This window comes from Camelina sativa, chromosome 7 (genome assembly GCF_030686135.1).
Source record: "Camelina sativa cultivar CO46 ecotype springtype chromosome 7, ASM3068613v1".
NCBI lineage: Eukaryota > Viridiplantae > Streptophyta > Magnoliopsida > Brassicales > Brassicaceae > Camelina > Camelina sativa.
Window position 1 is genome coordinate 840802 of NC_141886.1, and position 22432 is coordinate 863233.

The window sequence follows — 22432 nt, forward strand, 5'->3', positions numbered from 1 at the left end:
AAATGGTTGCTTAAAATTGAAAAAATGGATTGAACAAAATTGGGTTGAATAATATTCAACTCATTCATCTCCAAAATAGTGGCTGAACAAGTTGAACAATTTTGCTGTAGGATTAGTTTATTTTTCTAACTTTTTAAGTTGAACGGCTGAATAAGTTTTTCCAACCTCTTCAACCTCTTTAATGCAAATGGTGAAAATTGGTTGAATAATTTTTTTCAACCTGTTCAATCTCTTCAACCGTGCAACCATTTGCACCCATTATATAATTCTTCAACCACATATATTTATTTTCTTAATTATTCATTTTGTAAATATAGCCTCTATACTCAAATACATTTAGATCAGACCACATACATTTACTCAATTTTGGTTTAATCAGAATTAACTTTTTTTTAAATCAAATAACATTATGAAAAAAAAAAGATCATCAACATGCAAATAACATTAAGGCAACGGTAGGTCCTATATATTTGAAGTATATAGAAATAATTATAATCTGACAGTTCGTATGTCCATTTCACGTATTCTTCCCCACGATTTCTTACGATTTTCTCTAGCCCCACTGCTTTGATTCTACACTTTTTTGAACTTCCTGCGCCATTAGTATGCCGTAAGGACACGTCGTCATTAGTTTATAAAACCCTTTGCAACTGTCTGCATTATGCTTGCAAGCTTGTATATATTTTTTTTTTTGGGTATCAATGTAAACATCATTCAAACATAAGTATTCTTAGCCTTGGGATTTCGGTTATTTCGGTGAATTCGGTTCGGTTATTTCATTTTTTCGGGTTTTTGAGTTTTGAAAATCTAACCGAATTGAACCGAAATATATTTCGGTTCGGTTATTTCGGTTTATCGGTTAATTCGGTTTTCAAATTTCAAAACCGAAATTAATCGAAATTTGATTAAAAACATTAAAAAAAAATCAGATTTTTCGGTTATTTAGAGATAATCTCGGTTTTTTCGGTTTTATTTTAAATATTTCGGTTTTTTTGGTTTCGGTTTTTCTGGGTGATTCGGTTATTTTAGGTGTAAATTTTGGTTTTGTTAGATTTTTTCCTAAAAATTTATAAATAAAAAAAAATAATAATAATAATAATAATAATAATTCGGTTAACCGAAAACCGAACCGAAATAACCGAAATATTTCGGTTTTTTGGAAAAAAATTGTACCGATCGGTTCACCCGCCATAACCGAAACCGAACCGAACACCAAAAATATCGGTTCGGTTCGATTCAGTTATTTTGGTTCGGTTTAAAACCCCAGGGCTAAGTATTCTTATTACATACTCCGGATTGCAAAACCTTGTCAGTGCTATATATTCACATTTCTCAAAACTATAACTTGTTAACTGTATCAGAAAGCATCCATTATAATTAACTCAATTTTAATCTCATAATTTAAGTTAGTATGGCGACTGTTATCCTATAGCAGAGTACATATATGGCCATAATAAGTTTTGAGTCCCTGAGTATATATTATGAATCTATTATAAACTCAAAACCACGTTAAAAGAAAATCAGAAATTAAATAACCGTTTGTAAATAGGCCCCCACAAGATCTACGGCATACGTACGTACATACTTCTCTCACAGTTGTAAACAACTGTTCATCTAGATTCACGTCGTCATCCGAACTTAAAATAAATACAGTAAGTTATTTTATTTTTGGCAAATCCACTTTCTTTTCTTGAACCACATGCACATAATGCGAATCTCAGACCCTTTTTTGCGATGTTAAAAAAAAAAAAAAAAAAAAGACCTTTTTGTGCAATGTTAATTACCTTACCTGCACATATATTCCATGAGGAGTTTGTGGATTCTCATGAGTAATATATATACTTCACCATTCACCAGTCTATCGATATGATATCTCCTCGCATCACGTTCTACGTACAAACTGGCCTCTGAAATTATTTGAATTCATATCGATAATAGTAGACTAAGCTACGAGCTTTAATCGACGAGTTTTAATGTCGTAGTTAACATCACATCACATCTTTTCCTTTGTGTATTCTTTGCAATTTATGAGAAAACAAAAATGACTAAAATAAAATGTCTTGTCTATAGAGAATTTTAAGGTCGGGTGTCATCGTAGCGATGTGGGCTTGCTTCCTACATTACAGTTGACAAGTGGATCCCACGTGGACCATACTTTTACCCAATGGCTACGTGACCTGGTCCCACTGTATTTAGAAAAACTACCCTAAACAAAATTAAAGAGGATCATTACACATTTACACCGAACTAAAAGATAGCAAAATAATTTTAATTTTAAATTGTAATTAATTTTTTATATTTTGCATTATTGTATTTTTGACGGGTATATTACTGAATCATGCAATAAAATAGATAGTTTTTGTAGTAGATTTATATAATGTGATCTCAAAAGTTGGCAAAACGATAAGCTGAAGAAGCTGGCACGAGGTACTTGGTATAGCCGTTTAGCCGTTGGTAGTATAGATTTCCCAAGCAAGTACAACATTCATTACGAGTTCTGTTTCCGGAATATAACAGAGACTTCAAATTATTAGAATAACCCCTTAGAGGCTCTTATTATGTTTATTTGTAACTGGCCGCTCATGCATACTTACAATGACACCATATGAAAACACAAGATATTCGGATTAAAAATTAATACTCCCATTTTTAAAAGGAAAATTTGTTAAAAAGAAATTAAAAATGAACACATGCATTTCATCATGCATGTATTTTTTGTTTTGCCAGGTGATGTAAACAATATACACATATATTTTATTTATTTTGACGTCGAGATATACACACACACACACATATATATATATAGAGACCCACTTTGGTTAGTTATAAACTCGTTATATGTTCTTCTTCTTTTTTCTATCTTTAGCAATGAACATATCAGTAAACGGACAGTCACAAGTGCCTCCTGGCTTCAGGTTTCACCCGACCGAGGAAGAACTCTTGCAGTATTACCTACGCAAGAAAATCTCTAATGTCAAGATCGATCTCGATGTTATTCGTGACGTTGATCTCAACAAGCTCGAGCCTTGGGATATTCAAGGTTCAACTTCTATCTTTATTGTCTATATTATTTCTTGCAATCTCGAGAGTATACATAGACTTTCTTGATTCTTGATAAAACGTAATATTAGGGCTTCTATATATTAAAGTATTCTTCCTATCACGTTGAGTCGTAGATAGAAGCTTCAAGAACTGGTGATTTCATATTGGGAAAAATTCGTAGAGTAAAAAAATACATATACGCTTAATTGTTTGTTAAAAATATATACTATTTGGAAGAAGAACTATAAGAACCTAACATATAACTCTTGTTTTTTCCCTGAGTAGAGATGTGTAAGATTGGAACAACGCCGCAAAACGATTGGTACTTCTTTAGTCATAAGGACAAGAAGTACCCCACGGGGACTAGAACCAACCGAGCCACCACGGTCGGGTTTTGGAAAGCTACAGGACGTGACAAGATCATATATACCAATGGTGATAGGATCGGGATGCGAAAGACGCTTGTCTTCTACAAAGGTCGAGCCCCTCATGGTCAGAAATCCGATTGGATCATGCATGAATACAGACTCGACGAGAGTAGTGTATTAATCTCCTCGAATCACGATGATGATGTCAACGTCGACACATGTGAGGCCATAGGATGCGACGAAGGATGGGTGGTGTGTCGTGTTTTCAAGAAGAAGAGTCTTTGCAAGACCATGATTAGCAGCCCTGGGAGATCGGTTAAAACGTCGTCGTTCAACGATGAGACTATCGAGCACCTTCTTGAAGCTATGGGGCAATCTTGTAAAGAAGAGATAGTTTTAGACCCTTTTTTGAAACTCCCCAACCTCGACAACAACTGTCACGTCAGCAAAGTTGTGGATCCAAGCTTCGTCACTAGCTGGGCCGCTTTGGATCGGCTCGTTGCCTCGCAACTAAATGGGCCTAACTCGTATTTGATCCCAGCCGTCAGTGAGACTTCAGAATCACCGTTCCATGAACTGGACCGGTCCGGTTATTATACCGGTTTAACGGCGGGTAATTTTATACCGGAGATGGATTTATGGAACGATGCAGAATTCGAGAGACCGACAACGTCATCGTCCAACCCACTGTGCCACGTGTCGAACGAAAGTGGATGTCGGAAAACGGAAGTGGCATACCAAAACATTGTGTAAAGATGTAATAATAATCATCATACCATATAGTTATTGAAACTTGAAAATTTTACGATAAAAAGGGTCAGTTTGTAATAATTACAGTAGCTATGTGAAATCATTACATAAAAACAAATGTTCTCTATGTCTGTCGACTGTCGTACACTTTTATATCATAATGATTCTATATTTTTATAAAAGAAGAATATAGTTTGGAATTTGATTGGTCTAAGCATTTTTTAATGTTTGAAAATTAACTATCAATCTATGACTAAAAGCAATTACATTTTCCTTTGAAACAATAATCACATGGGTTCGTCGACAAAATTAACTTTTGGAATAAGTAATTTCCAATTCCATAACATTCTTTTGTGTTTCAAACTTTCTAATTTTACTCCTCTATTTATTAGACTGACTGTTATATTCACTAGGGAATATTTCTGCTAGGAAAGTCATATCTTTAGTTGGTAAAAATGCTTTGCTTAGTTTTGATGTTGAATAGTTTGCTTTTTTCATCATTAGAAATTGATTAATTACCAATTAATCACCCCAACAAACTTGGATTAAGATGCACCAAGTGCCTAATCATAGCTGTATTAACCTACACATCAAAGCTAATCACACTCATTAATTTTTAATTATAGCATTTTAACCATATACACACATTATTCGTTCTTTTTGTTGAATAATCTCTTTCAAGGTGCGGAATCTTACTTTTGAAGATAAATGGAGGATTCTTCTAATAATCACCTTTTTTTTTTCATCATGTGACGATGATATTAGTAAAAGACTCGTTTTGACCTTTCATTTTCCACTTTAGCTTTATGGAATTAGATTCGATTTATTTTGATATTCGTCACGTTGTAAATATCAGACGTTACAGTTTACAAAAAGATTTAATTTCGGGGAATTAATTTTTCTTTACGAGGATCCTCCTCAGTGTTTTTGTTATAATTGGGCCTTAATGTTAGAAATATCCAAACTATTTGGGCTGACCTGTAAGCTTTGTGACTTCTGGGTTGGTATTTACCGTACCAGGTGTATTGGTCTAGGCCCATTTTGTTAAAATATGAGTTACGATAACGTTTTGGTTGAAAGTGAGTGCAATTCCTTCTTTTATCACGCAAACTGTTTAAAAATGACATCATAAAAAAAAAAAAATATATATATATATATATATATATATATCGTTTTTATTTATAATTATTGCTAAATTTTGTGCCTTTATATGATTTCCTGTCTTACGAAGGTACCATTAACAAAAACTTCAAATAGGAATAAGAAAAGGCGTATTAATATTTTTAAAGGGATATCAATTATTGTAATAACGATATATATTTTATTGATAAGACTGAAAAGTACCATTATTTAACAAAATTAGTAAAGGGTTTCCACTAATGGTGACACACTCGACCGACAATTAAATCCTGGCCACTTGTTACATGTCATGACTGATGATCATTTTTAGATTGAGTGGATTCGTATTTGTACTCCTTTGCTCATGGAAATTTGGGGGAATCTTCAAAAGTTCAAACAACTTCTGGAAAATATATGGTTTACTCATTTTTTGATCTTCTACTTTGGGTACATCCATACATAGAAGAAGACCGTAGTATTTTCTTTACCACAGAGATGTTCAGTTCCACATAAAAATGATTTTAGCAACAAAAATCTTTTATAAGAAATAAGTGTAATAGTGTAGTTCAAACTTATTTCTTTAAAAATTGGGAGTGTGATGATCCTAATATTATTTCTTTTCGTAAAATCATTCTGCCGGCTAGAAGCGATACACAAACATTAGAAATTACTAGTAATGTTGGGTGCCAATATGCAATAAAGATATATGGAGTAGCATCTTCTTGGACTTTCTTTAGTTTTCGTGCCTAGTGGTTGGTTAGATGGTTACTTGGTTAGTATTGAAAAAGGATATACAATCTTTGGAATTAACGCACGAGAAAGTAAAAAGCAAGACTCCGATTAAAAGAGAGAAGTACCCACTTTTGCCGACTTTGTTCTTGTCTTCCATATTCTTTTTTTTCATCTTTTAATTTGCATCCATGTATTCGTTATAAGTTTTTTTTTTATATTAAAAGTCAAAACTATAGGTAATTTAGATCATCATTTATAGAAAGAGATATGTTTTCTACAACTCTCTACGGGAAAGTTTTGTTTTATCTGTATTTCTGTAACATTTTTTTTTGTTGTTGTAGGAAGTATTTCTGTAACTCTTTATGGACAAGTAGATTTGTTTTCGGGTCAATACAAATTAATGCGAATTAGCAACTGGCCGTTACAACAGAAAGATAAAGAAGCATTATTGTTACTTTAGTTGCCAAAAAGTAACATAGTTAATTTGAAATCAACTGAGAATCTCTTCTTCTTCTTGTACTCTTTTTTTTCTTTGTTTTTTGTTTTTTTTTTCCGAACAGATACAAAATTTATTTAATAGTGACTTTCCCATTTACACCTTTCAAATTTATACGAACGTCTCATAACAAAATATCATACGCAAATTGCCAAAACTTGTTCGTCATCTCTCGCTACAATCATCATCACCATCGTGATCATCCTCAATCCGATAAACATAAAAACACTAGAAAACTTATAAATCGAACAATTAACATAACTTCACATTTATTTATATTTATATTTACACACACCACTTAAACTTCTACTCCTAATCTTGTGGGTTAGGCCGTGTTTGGCTCCACAACTCCACAAGATCAAACCATTAAAAAAAAAAAAAAAACTATAATAAACCAAAGATAAAAGGCTAGAAAAGAAAAGACAATTTTTTTTTTAATATCCCTTTTGCTTGGCTGCGTCATGATCAGGCGGCTCATATATGATATATCATATCATTCATCATCAAGCTCTAAAACACCCAACAAGATGATTGTTGATATGGTGATGACGATGATCATCATGATGATTACTATGATAATCAACCGATCTCTCTCTGTCGATCATGTCTTGAACATATCGAAAAACATCCACATGGCAAGGGATTGTGATGGTACCTTTCTGCTCGAATCCATACTCTTCCTCTGCTTCCCTTAAAAGTTGCATGAACAATGGATGGTTAAAATAATAAACAGGAACAACAAATCTTTGTTTCTCCTCTTCTTTTGATCCCACTTTGATTGCTAAACACCCTTTTGGAACATCTTTAATCCCTTGTTTGCTGTTGTTTTTCACGTTATTTGAACGATTTGAATGGAAGCTTTTGAGGGTTTTTTCTCCGGAACCCATAACTTAGAAAACGATGGAGAAAGAAGAGGAACAAAAGCGAAAAAAATGAAATGTAAAAAAAAAAAGTTCCGAGAAGATTTGGTTTAGGAAACAGAGGAGAAAGGCCAAGGGTCTACTAGTGGAGGTGGAGAGAATTTAAGAAGCCTTATAAAGTTTTTCATTTTTTATTTTTCTCATAACGGAGATGACAAAATTTAGATTTAATGAGCGATGCTAACTGAAATAAAAAAAAAGGTCAAAAGAGATTTTTGGTAAAGGGAAATCGGAATATTAAATACATACCTTCCTTGCCACATATTTTGGTTACAGTATCTTTATAGAGAATTTAAGTATTCATTTTTGGTAGATCAATTCATTAAGTTGACCAAAAGAAAATACTAGTATTGAATTTATTAATTAATAATACTAGTAAAATACTAATAAAATTATTGAAAAAACTAATAATGTTAGTGATAAATTAGATTTTCTCCGTTAGTATGGGTCAGTATATAGATATATATATATAGATATGCGGTATGGGTCAGTTTTGCATTTTGAATAGGCAAAGCTTAACACAACGACTTGGTCATGAAAAAAAAATTCAATGATTCTGAAGAACTTGGGTCAGCTAGTTGTTTCTGTACTCTGTATGGTACATATATCATACATGAAGGCCCGTAGTTATGAGATAGCACGTACGACACTGTACATTTCCTAGGACAAACAATAATTCGCTTACTTGTTGACAGTGTGGCTTTGTTGAGTCCTTGAGCCTCTTTCTAATACATCGAGTTGACCAAAAAAAAAAAAAAGAAGAAACAAGTAAAACCAATTGAATGTGAAAGACCTGCAGAAACGACATGTGTACACTGAGGGTCGTGGCACTGGCACCAACACTTCATGAGTTCAAACACATATTCAGTTGATCTTGCGTTACGCAGTCCTTATACCATACCCCTTGAAAATTAAGCTTTTTCCATGGGGATGTATATTGCTAATACACTACATAAATACAGAACAACATTTTTTGTGAAGAATTAGTATACTGTACAGTATTAAAGACAGAAAAACTAAACAGTAAATATGCACGGAACATAAGAACAAAAAACATAATTTTCATAAAACGTAGAAGTTTATATTATATTTAGTTTTGTACACGGAATCGACTTTGAAATCTTGTAGACTATATCAAAAAAATTGCTACAGTATTATACTATATAAATGTCAACGTTGATTTACATATAAATTAAAATATATGAATATTATATATAATGGTATGTCAAATTCAAATACAAGCAAAAGTTTTGAATACTAGACTAGGCCTATTGAATACATATAAAATCCAAAGTTGGGTACGATGCAATGAACAAGAAGAAACAACTTCAGGACATGCCCACGTATGGAATTCATTTAATAATATATCTCATTAGTCATCGACTTCTTCATACGAGCTCGAGACGAGTAATCCTTTCTTATTTGGTTAAATCTTATTTTAAATATTTCCAGAGAATTAAGTGAAAGAGTTGGCCTAAAAGAAAATGACAATTGAAATTGCATGGACAGAGTATTTTCGCATATACAAATGTTTTACGTTTATGTTTGATTCATTTTCATGGTTAATAGTTTGGTTCACCTTTGAGTGCTACATTTAACTTTAATCAGATAGTGATTATAAAAATATATAAGCAAATACAATAAGGAAAGATAAACTATAGATAACTATTTTTCGGAATGACAAAGAGTAGAAATAGAATGATCAAAAAGCATTTTTTCATCGAAGTACGATTATAATGACTATAAAAGAAGACACAAGACTGGAAATATATCATATCATTGTTTAATATATATTTTAACAAAAAAGGACTCGAACTAACCTAACTATTTGTAAGAATGATGGTATCAATAAATTACAAAATTTGGAGTTCGATACAAAGTACATATTTTCATTCCGTGAAACATCTTTGTGAATTTGTATAGGACAATTTCAAAACACAAAATATTTGTGCCTAACATAAATTGCAGATTATTATGCTAGTAGATTAGCAACTTGATTTTTTTGTGGATTAGTTGAGACAACGAATTACCAAAAAAAAGAAGAACTCAACCCAAAGCTGAAAGGCCAATGGGCGATGTGGAATTGTGGAAAAAAAATAATTAGGCCCACTGGATGGATCAAACTGGGCCTTTGTCTTTACTTTAAAGTTCCAATGTTCGTAATATAAGGTATTGTTGACATTGTTGTTTCTTTATTACTTCTGTCTCTTAAGATTTTTTTTATTTTTTTTATTTTAAGTATGGGACATAGCAAGATACACACTGTACTTTTTATTCAGAACCAAAATTTATCAGAAAATATTTTCGGTAAATAGAAAAAAATTATAAGTTAGTAGAGTATGTGTGTATATTGGCTTATTATTGGGGATTTTTGTCTTCCAAAATTATTCATTTTTTTTTGGGCATAATGAAGCGTACAATAGAAGAAAGAAACGTAATTACGAAATGGAACAAAGATTTAGATTAGACATCAAATCCTAGAGGTAGCTAGAAAGACAGACACTGAAACCGTGGTTAGACGGAAAAAATAGAGAGGTCAAAGTCTTCGTTAATAAAGCCACATAGTAACATGTTAAAAGAATACAAAGTCAAAAAAGACAAAATGTAAATGTCATGGTAATTTGTGTAATCAGTCACTAGTGAAAAGATATCTTTTGGAATTCAAAAAGCAAATTTTCCTTCTTCTTTTTTTTTGAACTTAAAGTTTAAACTCTATCACAGACTGGTGTTAATTTTTAATATTCATCCATTTTAATTAATTATTTGTTTCTTTCTGATCCAGCGAATGTCTAAAAGAAAAACATTCCATCGTTCCACCACACTTTTATATCCGTTCACTTTGTAATTTTTTTTTTTTCACAGAGGTAATGAAAATAAAAGAGTTTCACTTTCGCTTGCACACTACATTAAACCAAGCGTGCAACAAATCAGTAAATTTATGTCATTTTTATATAACTTGATCTTGTCATTTCTTAACATACATTGTTGATTCTTGGGTTTGACGGTACTTGGTTCATACCTCCAATGTAGTTTGACTTCGATTGATAGCATACAAAGTTTTTAAAAGTTGTAACTTATAATAGCACGATTACTACTATTTACGGTATATTTTTTTACTAAACTAAAAGTGGAGTTCCTGATACTGGGTGATGTATTAAAATTCGTCTTACGTTCAAAAAAAAATAAAAATAAATACATAAGTGACTATGGTATAGGATAAGTTAATCCAACGAATAGACAGAACAACATTATTACATATTACAATATTGGAAAATGTGAAAATATCCGATTAAGTTTCTTGATCGTCCATCCATGCTTGAAGAAACTGCTGAAGGCAAAGTGTTAGTGTGAATAGAACAAAACAATCACCCTGAAAGAAAAGAAGGAAATGTGGGAATCTAGAAACTTTAATTATCATTATCAAAATTTGAAGTAGCTAGATATGGTTAATGGAATGACGAAACCCTAGTCTAGGAGTTGTGTACCAACAAGAAACATAAATATAGTATAGTACTCGTTTGAAAGATTCAGATCTAGCTTTCAGATCTAGTAGATCTGGTTTAGTTTTAGAGGATCTGAAACTAAAATAACCCTCATCATTAATAACAACCATGAATAGATCTACTCTCTGAATGCTAACTCGTTCCTGACATCATTAAAAAAAACAAAACAAAACAAATCATTACAAAATCATAGGCAGAGGGAAAAAAACGAGAAAAAGTTAGTAATGATGATAGACTTTTTCAGTTTATCACCTGAGTCAGATTCCTTCATCATTACACCAATCTGTAACAAACAAAAAAAAAGAATCAAAACCCACCTGAAACTCAGAAGATCTAGAAGACGTATACGGAAAAAGTTTTAAACAAAAACTTTTTTGCACATTGAACTAATTATAGATTGGATAGAGAAAAATGGAAACCCTAGTTAAAAAAGCTGAAAAAAGGGACGAAACTTCTTCGTTGGTTCGGATTGAGAGGGAGTAATAATTGGGGGGAATGAAGCCTGGTCCGACGACACCAAAGCCCTAATCAATCATCAGATCTGAAACTATCCAAATAATGAGATTGTATTAGAACAAGAGTCCTCGAGCCAGACAACAGTCCCCTCAAAAGAGAAATCCCTCTATCCTTTACAATTAGGGTTTTTTTTTTTTGAAATTTCTTATATATTTTTCTATCTCTCCTGTGTTCGTCCCCCATCAGATCCGGCTGAGATCAAGGAAGAGAAAGAGGGAGAGAGAGAGAGAGAGAGATGAGTGAATGTGGTGATGAAGAGAATGATGAGAGGGATAAGTAAATAAGAAGAGGACTCAAGAGAGAGAGAGAGAGTAAGTAGTGGAGAGAGAGCCAAAGCTATACAAGACAAAATAAACATGGGTTCTGGGTGGCTAGGTCCTACACCTATTTACTTGTTTGTATATTTTGTATTTATGTTTTGGTCAAACAGTGTAAAAATATTTCAAGTTTCAAGATTTCAACGTAAACATTTTGATTTACTTTTTGAGACATGTCAATGGATTTCTCATTTTACCATGGTATTTTACTTGTTAAAGCAAAATCAAAAACGTAGTCCATGTCCCTCATTGTCCTTGAATCTTTTTATATCATACCCATAATATAATGAGTGATGTATAAGAATTCATTTTCTCTTTTACTTAAGCTTTTGTGACGACGATTTGACCAAATCAAAGGGGGAAAAACAAGGAAGATGATAATCAGTGAGCGTGAAAAGGAAACAAAGAAGGGGGTGAAGGTAGAGAAACGATCAAATCACAAAGAAAAAAAAATGGAATAGTAATAATTTATATTAGTATACAAAGATAATACTATAATAGTAGTAGATGAAAAGAAATGGAAAAGGGAATCAAAAGGAGAAAAAGGGGTTTGTCTATAAAAGTTAGTCAGAGGAGTGGTTGAGTTATTGATCTGCCCAATATCACCATTCTTCATTTATTGTCTCTCAACTTAATATTTTTCCATTTTCTTTCTACTTCTGAAATTAATTTTGCCATCGTTTCCTTTTCACTCTTCTGTTTCATTCAACTTTTATTACTCCATAAGATTATTAAAAAAACATTATTTAAATTCTCTTGATTATTTTCTAGCACATTTATCCTTTTTAGTTACACACATACTGACTTACTGAGTATATATATATGCGAAAAAGTACGCGAGTTACACTTCATATATATTGGTAAATTTCCACATTTATTAAGACTAGCAGTTAATTAGACATAAATAAATCAACTAGAGTCAGCAAAATCTACTTCAAATTTCAACTATCTTCCATTCTAAAAACGGGGGACAAAAAAAAAAGGAACTTTTTCGAAGAAATCCTTTTTGCGAGACCAAAAAGTCTTTCCTTTTGTCAACCAATATCTGCCTGTATTTGTGTGTATACTATTGCTTAAGAAATAACACGATAATTCATGCCAGCTGTTATATATAATTGATGAAAAATATTACTATATCTATATCTATAAGATTTAACTATATTCTAGTTTTACGATATAAAGACTACAAATAATGTATGTGTGTAACATATAAAGAAACTGTAGCAGTCTTTGATTTAAATTACATGAGCGATCGTTTATAGCATAATTAGAAGAATTCATCTCTTTTGGACCTTGTGATGCATTCATTTTTTGTTATAGAAAAGGTCTTAACGTATTTATTGTCTTTTCATACATCACCAAATACAAACAGAAAACTTATTATGAATTTTTTTTAATAAAGAACAGAGATTGTAGCGCTAGCTAGAGAGTGCCCGCGACATGTGCTGCAACATTTTGTTGGTTTCCTAATGTCCAAGATACCTAATGAAAAATCTTCCCGTTATATATATAAACAGGGGAAACTTATATTGCATTATATAACAAAAAAAACTATAATTTCAAAATTCGCATGGTCTATAATTATATGCAAAATTATTTCACCGTAGCCTCTTAATTAATATAGAGTTATTGACAAAAAAATGTAAGAAATGATATCACTAATTTTATTAACAAGTACCTCGCATACATATAATATATATATATAACATATTATCTATAAATTCCTGTATAGTGCAAAAAAAGGTATTAGAGAAAACCAAACATCTCCTACGTACTGCAACCCGACTATCGATGGAAAGACACGTGACTAAACCACAAAAAAACAGGTATATGAGTTGGATTTCATCCGGTTCTTCAAGTTGTCAACGTAGAATCGAGATGTTTATAGTCTTTTTACACATATATGTACAAAAAAATGAAATGCATGCGTATGTTAGTAGTGTAAGCGTGGGGAAATACGTAGACTGTGCATGAGAATGACAAATGGAGAAGACGATTCTTACAGCTCCAATTTCAACGTTGTTGACAGTCTTCGAGAGTTGTGTGTTGTGTCTTGAAAGAGAGAAACCAAGAGGAAAACGTCAAATCCCCACGTTATCCCGCTCCTACGTACATTCCTTTTTAATTTCGTATAAGCAAACAATTATACCATCTTCTAGTATGCTAATCATCTGTTATAGTTATACCTCTTACACATATATACGTGTCTTTCTCATTTGTGAAAAAAAGAGAGTATCCATTTCTAATAAGACTTAGCTTGTGACTTCGTTCCAATATATATTACATAAAAAAAAGTAGGAAATTTTTACGTTTTTGATATAATCCTCAATTTTGCATCATAGCATTATAAATATCCACAAAGTAAATGAAAATTCTAGACAAGAGAGCATAAATTTTATAATTATTTTGTTTACTTTATATTACGACATGGGCATGATAATTTTGAAATTTCAAACTATCAACAGCAGTAGTTAAAGTAGTTTTATTCTTGATTCATATAGAACTGCGGAAATTTCGTACTATAATTAAAAAGTTAAAATTATATATTGTGCTACTATATTAGTACTATACAAATAAATAAATAAATATAAAACTCTAGTCCAGCTGCACTTTAAATATGCAATTCCTTAAATTAAGAGAAAAAGGTAAAAAGAAATTACTAGTAATATAGGGTAGGGGTAGCATTGTAATTAGGGAAAAATGAAGGAAGAGCGAGAGAGTACAATAGTAGCATTTAATGCCTCTTTGTTCGTATTCTCTGCCACTCCCCTTCTTCTCTCATTAATTACTCTCTCTCTCTCTCTCGCCTCAGATTCCAAACTCCTTAAATGATTTTTTTTTTAATTGCACCTAATTCATTTGTTTTAATGTCTTTGTGGTCACTATGAAAAGATTGGAAATTTTCATACTGGTAAAAATTAAAAATAGTACTATACTATATTAATATATTATACTATATATTATAAGAAACATTCAAAGGTCTTTTGATAAGACGCTTGTCATGGCATTTTTTTACTGTTCTTTTTACCATGTCCTCTAAAACATCTCCATCACTCTTTTCATCTTTTACTTGTCTTCTTTTTAATACTAATATATAATAAGCATACATTACAGTACTTCTAATCATTTTTATTTTGTGTGTGTGTGTACGCGCAAAACAGTACTTGTAATCTTAAACCTAAAAATGAATGAAAATTGTTGCCAAGAAAGCCCATTTGGTTCAATTATTCAAGTTACCGCTGTTTTGCAATTGGTCCAGACAAGCTGAATGGGCTTCTAACTTAAATAGCTTCTCCTTTGGGTCTTTAGGTACAATGATAGTCCGAATCCTAGAAGATTGTATAAACCATACTCGATTCTAAGTGTGTTGCTGATATTCAAATCTTTCATTTACAAAGAACTGGCAAACGCACCGAACGCATCCCAACGGGTCAAAATGCCAATTTTGACGTGAGTTGTTTATCAAGCCTAAAAAATGTTTGAATTTTTTTTATCATATGTTTTGGTCACCTTAAAATGTAAAAGTTGCCAGTCTTTGAACCTTTTCAACGACATAATAAAGAAACCTCTGCTAAGTACGAATTAAACCATTTAGCGAAAAAAAAAAAGTACGAATTAAACCTACTCAACAACCATGCCTTGCACGTGAGCGGAACACAGTTTCCTTTTAAACCTTCTAGACGAATCCTAAGCATTCCGACACTTCAAAAGTAGTTAAATAAGTAGCGCAAGATTGTTGGCCATTAGAGTTTCTCGTGATAGAGAATTTAATCTTAAATTATACTCTATACGGTCTGTAGACTGTAGATAACAACAACAATATACTGAAATATTAATCAAAAGTCCTTTTTATAAACTTTAATTATCTTTTATTATAATTTCTTTGTAAAGGTTACTATCATCACATATAATTTGTTTTTTAGGACGGTGGTGAAATAAGTGTCTCTTCCTCATTGGATTGGCATCTTATCATGAACCCTACCTTGTCTTGAACAAGGTGAATTATATTAATTTGCATATGCATGTCATATGTGTATCGGTAAGCTTAAAATCGATCGGCCTTTTTCTGTCTTTCATAACACCGAGCTTACTTAGTCAACAATGTTTTAGTATCACGTCCTATTTAATGACGACACTTAGGTTTTTTTCAGTAGAAGCATTAAAATGTATATTACTTCAAACACTATACATCTCGAAATCAAAATTCATATTTTGTAGGAGAGATCCGAAAAAGAAATAAAAACTTAATAGATGTTTCGTAAGCTTTACACGCGGCTAGACGAAGAGGTTGGAAGGATATACAAAATACAAACAAGTCATGACAAGGCGCCTTTGAGAAAAAGTAATAAAAAAATATGGTGTAATTTAAACGTTTTTTAATGTTCGATTGGTTCGATGTCTGAAACTATATGTTTAAAAACCATAAAGAAAAAACAGATTTCGCTATATTTTTTTCATATTCCAACTATTGAAATTGCTCTTAAAATTTGACAAAACAAAAAAATTGCTCTTAAAATTTTAAACTACTAAAAACATAACTGGATTAAGAACCGGGCTGTAACTAAACTCGATCGATTTTACTTTCTTAAGTTTTTAACAAAAAACACAAACCATAACCAATTCATTAGGAAAGCAAAAACTGAAAACAGAATTAGATCTCTCTTCGAAAAATGAAAAATGGAAAAAACAAAAAAAAAGGGTAAAGAGTAAAGACATCTTCTCTTACGCATCTTATCAACAACGGCTAACATTTAATCTAACTTCGACACGTGATAACATTTGTCGGACGCAATATTCAGAGACAACCACAAAGTAACCACCACGTCACTTTTTTTTAGTTTTCTTTATCAACTTAGCTTTCTGAATGGTGCCAAATGGCAATGGAACAGTGGTTGATACAACTTTGATTGCTACTTGTGTGAAATTACATATCTTAATTCATTACATTGTATATACCAAAAAATTCGGCCTTTCCTTATTGAAACAACTTGATTTTAGTCATTCTCTCCAAAATCAAAGTTTTCTTGATATAATTCCTGATTTTGAAGCACATTAATATGTATGAGTTTTTTTTTATTCTTTTTAATGAATGGCTCAAGTGACGTTGGATCGATGAAGCCGCCGGAGTTCACAAATGGCCAAATTTAATTTGTTGTTTGTGTTTAATAAGTCAAAAGAGATTTCCGAGAAGCAAGGTGAACGTAACCTTAAACTAAACATTAAAGCATTTATTATATAAGTTGCGTTTGTCATAAATATTAGTAGTACTAGTTGCTTAAACTACAATTTGTCAAATGCCATGGTTGAGATAAGTATAAATATGAATTATCGTTACTCGTTAATTAGTACTAGTCTACTAGATAGTATAGGAAGAATGCAAGAAAAGTTTAAATAAATAATAGGAACAAAACATTTGGTTCTATTTTTTTCTTCTTCTGAATGGATACATAATTCTTTTTAGAAAAAAAAAACTAAAAATGGCCATGGTAAAAGGAAACCAAAACGATATTAAGCCAGTTTACTTCTTTTAAGAAATAATCTAAATTGAGTTTACTTTTTCATTTGCCAAAAAAAGGAGTTTGCTTTTCATTTGCATGGAAGTCAATATAGATCTAAAAAAAAAGAATGAAAAAAAATTATAAAAGCCATGATCTCGTGATCATCTTCTTGTTTTCCGTGTAACGAAAGTAAACGCGTAGAGCATCGCGTAAACTACAGTACGATATGTGGTGTGCAAAATATATCTTCTTTCTTTTTCTTTCTTTCTGTCAGCTATCTATACTATTTTAAGAATATAAACCCTGAAAGATAGTGAATCTAACTAAATTGAAGAGTTACACAATATTTTTGTCAACTTTATTACCGCATACGATCACGAAATTAACTATGATTAGTCTTCTTTTGGAGATAAGCGAGATAAATCAAGACTAGGTTAAATTTATATAATACTCTGATGAAAAGTCCCGTTTAAACGTGTTTCACGTAACCGATCGACCTCCAAACTCCAAAGGATGGCGTGCGAGTGACGACAAATTAAATCTCAAATGAAAATGAAAATGAAAAATATTTAAATCTTATGATTCGTGATGTATTCTAGCACCCGTCGAACATCCTAATATGTGAATGTGGAATCTCGTTACACAATCGAATAAAATTATTGCTTAATAGATCTGACTTTCTCTCTCTCTTTCGTAATGATTATCTATCAAATATTATCTTGACTACAAAAGTATCACAAGGCATTTGCATCATCACATGTCAAATGATGAAATATATGTTGTTGGTGCATGTTAAAACATAGTACAATGATTTAAAATACCTTTTCTACTCTTTTAGTTATTTTAGCAAACGGTAGAAGATGAATCTAGCTATAATAAGATTGCTAAACACGACTTGAACGATCATTTAAATAGTTATATGTATATTAATCACGTCCATAAAATGATAATAGAACATATGACAACAGATTAAATCTTTAAAAGAAAAAAAGTTGGAAAATATTATCACTACTAGTTAGATGATTAGTTCACATCGAAATGAAATACGACTTAAACTGAAAGAGACCTGAGACAATTCGTGTCGAGCCACAAATTTTGGACCTATATATTTTTAGCCCGTTGTTCCACAATACTTGCAGGGTCTTACTTAATGAATTTTTTTCGTCTTGGTAAAATAGTTAATGAACTTTCAAAATTAAAAATAATAACAATCTGAGGCCCTACACTGCAAAGCACACACAGTAACTCCCACATATATATATAAAGCGGCCAATATCAGCAACACAGAGATTCCAAAAATAAAAGAAACAAATAAATTCCAACACCTTCTCTCCTAATCGCAATCAAGAAACTTGCAAGATCTGGTAAAAACCATGGAAGAAGGAGATTTTTTCAATTGTTGCTTCAGCGAGACTAATAGTGGCATGACCATGATGAATAAGAAGAAGATGAAGAAGAGCTATAACCAGAAGAGGTTTAGCGAGGAACAGATCAAGTCACTTGAGCGTATATTTGAGTCTGAGACGAGGCTCGAACCGAGGAAGAAGGTGCAGGTAGCTAGAGAGCTAGGGCTGCAACCAAGACAAGTGGCTATATGGTTTCAGAACAAGAGGGCTCGTTGGAAAACAAAGCAACTTGAGAAAGAGTATAACATTCTCAGAGCCAATTACAACAATTTGGCTTCACAATTTGATATCATGAAGAAAGAAAAGCAAGCTTTGGTCTCTGAGGTACATAATGATTCTATTGTCATCTTTATCTTCAATAATTTAAAATAGTGATGAAAACAAAAAAAATTGACATGATATTTTTTTATAAAAGTATAAACAAGAATATGTGAATAATAACTATATTCTTATTTTTTTGGAATTAACTAATCTCTATTTTGCAGTTGCAGAGACTAAATGAAGAGATACATAATAAGCCTAAAGAAGAAAGGGATCATGAGTGTTGTGGTGAACAAGGAGTGGCTCTAAGCAGCAGCACAGAGTCACATAATGGAAAGTGTGAGCCAGAAGTGAGGTTAAATCAAGGGATTGTTCTGTGTAATGATGATGGTGACAACAACAACATCAAAACAGAGTATTTTGGGTTCGAGGAAGAGACTGATCATCACGAGCTCATGAACATTGTTGAGCAACCTGATGATAGTTGCTTGACATCTTCTGATAACTGGGGAGGTTTCAATTCTGATTCTCTCTTAGACCAATCTAGCAGCAATTACCCTAATTGGTGGGAGTTTTGGACATAAAAACCATATAAGAAGATAGAAAAGTGATTAGAAAGAGTGTGGATAGTTTTGTAGGATGTTATGTAATAATAAAAAAAAATCTTGTTTTCGATCTATGTTTTTGCTATGTTCAATAAAGCCAAAATATAAGTAGTAAAGTCAAAACACTTTCACATAAAAGTAAACAAACTAGATCACTGAAGTCTGAAGATGAGCTTCAAGAAACTATTGAGAAGAAAAATAAGTAGCATATGATGAGACGAAAGGCAAGTTTTGAACTAATCAATGCAAATTCCAAATTCTTCCTAATTCCATGTAGACAAAGACATCACTGCAATAACAGATATTTAAATGAGGATGAAGAACAGACGGGAACAAAAGTCAGAAGTATGTATGTTATTGTTGCATCGGAGCATCTTCGGGGGTGAATTTTCTGACTCAACCGACGCACAAACAAATAAGCCAAAAGCATATTGCTAATAAAAAATCCTAATAAATCCATCCAATGCTGCTGAATATTTATTACGGTGATTGATACACACTTAACCTAAAATCACTACGATATAAAATCACGAAACAGAGTAATAATGGTCAGTCACACTTACAAGAGACTTTTTAGCGCATCGGTTTTTTACTCTTATCTCGAAACGGAGTAAGGAAGAGAACATCGGATTCTCGGGAGAAAAGTTTAAGAGTCGGTAGACGAGAGAAACGCAGAAACCACGACAAGAGAAATCGAAAGCAGTTTATTTACAAAGCGTTTTTATATAGTATAATCTTTTTAGTTAAAGACAAAAAAAAATACTTTAGGTTCAAGTAAAATTTAACACTTAAGGTGGTTGAAAATAACCTCGTGATAGACCTGTAAGATGGGACGGAATGCTAAATCCGGTTTGTTGTCAACATATTTAAAATTTAACACTTATGTTTTAAGTTTTAATTTTTAGTTGAAAGTAACAAAAAAAACTTAAAACATGTTTTTTGAAGAAAAAAACCTTTAAGTGTTCAATTTAAAATATGTGTAACCATGTTGAACTTATACACCAACTGACGGACCCTTAAGTTTGGGACGAGATACTAAATCCGGTTTGTTTTTAACATATTTTAAATTTAACATTTAAGTTTGAAAATACTTTTCTGAAATTTAGAGAAACTTGATTTTTAAAACGAATTATAAAAGAACAGTTGAAAACCTCCTTTAAATTTAGTTTAAAATTTGAAAAGAAAAGAAAAAAATCTTTCATTTTTTTTGGAAAAAAACAAATATTAAGAAAGCAATACCTGCATGGCTGCATACAGCTTCTGATATGGATCAAAAACAAACCGGGACAGCAATTATAACCTGGCTGTGTACAAGCAATTACTCGGTTTCCTTCCTTCAGCCCATCCATCCAGCTTCTTTCGAGTACTACACAACAAGTTAGAAACAAAGCGTTATTAAAACTTGCGGGCAAAAAAAACAAGACGATTCTGCTAATGATTGAATTGAAGATAATCTACAGCTTATTGAAAATTAGAAAAATGGAAATTAAGAAATGAATTAATTACCTGCAGGCTGGTAGCTTCTTGTGATATGAACGAAAAACAAACGTGGACAACTTAACGTCTTGGCTATGATTTTCTCTTCTTTAACCAAGTTTGATGTAATTATCAAACCCACCAAATCTCATCATCTCAGTGTTGGCTTTAAGACGATTATAACAAACAGATATAAACTATATAGTTAGATCGATCTTGTGATATGCTCATGAAGATTATGATGATGCAAAATGTTACTTACTGAGCTTTTTATATCTTTAGCCCCCTGAGGTAGTAGTTTCGGCAGAGTAGGGATGAGTTCAAAGTGAAGACCTTCTCATGAGAATGTGTATTTCATGTGGATGAGTCTTTGAAAGGAGTTTGATGAGGCAATCATCAAATAAATAAAAAAGGACTATCATTGTGTCTGGATATCGATACAAGACGTTGAGATTACCGGCTTCATGCATGATCAAATCTTCCCCCAAGTGCTCTCCACCCACAGTGGCAAGAATGTGGGAACTGGCAGAGGAAATAAAGAAAAATCTCAAGATGTTCAAATCAATCTTTTCATAGAAACTATATATGAAGAAGACAAACAAAAGCACAGAGCATTATTGAAAGACAGGAGTGATGTTGAAAGATGAACTTACTTTCTTGATTGGAAGCAGATTCAAGGATATACAAAAATGCATTTATCAAGATCTGTGGTATCTTAATCATCAGATTCATCTATGAATGACCCTTTGGTTCCCTTAAAAGGCACAAAAGGTATATAAGAATCAAAAACAGAGAAGCCATGTTAGATCTAACAAAGACACAAGTTAAACGTATTGGCTGTATACAACATATTTAGAACACACGAGGACTATCTAGATATGCTAGTGACTGAATTGAAGATAACTCCTATCAAAATTTGCCTATTGGTCTAAAGAAGCCTGAAATTAGAAAAAGCTAGGGCAAAGAAGAAATAAAACCTTTATCGTCTCGCCAACGATGATGGTGGTATGCTAGGCACCCCAATACAGAAAATCTCTCTGTTCTGTACTTGTATCGCTACTGGGAATCTCTGTCTTTGCTTCTCTATATTCGCATATACCCATAACAATAAATTTCGAACTTATAATATAATCATCAATGGCCAAACGAGTACTACCAGCAACAATAAAGGGAGAAGAAGCTGGCATACCTAGAAGCAGAAGACAAGAGGATGCGAGATTTTAGTGTTGGACATGAGAACACTATGCCTTCTTCTTCGAAACGAAGTGTCTCCGTATGACATTCTCAGAGCTTATATAAGAAAGAAAACCAAAAAAAAAATCTTTTTGGTTTTGATTTCGAAGAAGATTGAAGAATGCAAATAAACAATAGTTTCCTTTTTCCTCGACGGTTATTTCCTTTTCCTTATCTTGGGTTTGCAATT

At 32.2% G+C, this 22432-nt stretch overlaps 2 protein-coding genes, 2 long non-coding RNA genes and 1 pseudogene across 4 annotated transcripts; 2 read left to right on the forward strand and 3 right to left on the reverse strand.

Annotated features, from left to right (window-relative positions):
• Nucleotides 1-266: 266 nt before the first annotated feature.
• Nucleotides 267-1941, reverse strand: LOC147940697 (uncharacterized). The gene is made up of 2 exons (XR_015561661.1): nucleotides 1790-1941; nucleotides 267-592 (listed from the first exon to the last, which is right to left on the reverse strand). It is a non-coding gene; the product is annotated as an uncharacterized LOC147940697 (long non-coding RNA).
• Nucleotides 1942-2847: 906 nt separating this feature from the next.
• LOC104699688 (NAC domain-containing protein 66-like) lies at nucleotides 2848-4360 on the forward strand. Its single transcript, XM_010415029.3, has 2 exons — nucleotides 2848-3040; nucleotides 3328-4360. Exons 1-2 carry the CDS (start codon nucleotides 2869-2871, stop codon nucleotides 4161-4163), a joined length of 1008 nt encoding a protein of 335 aa, XP_010413331.1. The 5' UTR covers nucleotides 2848-2868; the 3' UTR covers nucleotides 4164-4360.
• Nucleotides 4361-6759: 2399 nt separating this feature from the next.
• On the reverse strand, nucleotides 6760-7651 carry LOC104699689 (auxin-responsive protein SAUR32 pseudogene; annotated as a pseudogene).
• Nucleotides 7652-10567: 2916 nt separating this feature from the next.
• Nucleotides 10568-11696, reverse strand: LOC104699690 (uncharacterized). The gene is made up of 2 exons (XR_753421.3): nucleotides 11183-11696; nucleotides 10568-11073 (listed from the first exon to the last, which is right to left on the reverse strand). It is a non-coding gene; the product is annotated as an uncharacterized LOC104699690 (long non-coding RNA).
• Nucleotides 11697-18396: 6700 nt separating this feature from the next.
• Nucleotides 18397-19649, forward strand: LOC104699692 (homeobox-leucine zipper protein ATHB-12). Its single transcript, XM_010415031.2, has 2 exons — nucleotides 18397-18991; nucleotides 19153-19649. Exons 1-2 carry the CDS (start codon nucleotides 18635-18637, stop codon nucleotides 19510-19512), a joined length of 717 nt encoding a protein of 238 aa, XP_010413333.1. The 5' UTR covers nucleotides 18397-18634; the 3' UTR covers nucleotides 19513-19649.
• The last annotated feature ends 2783 nt before the right edge of the window (nucleotides 19650-22432 follow it).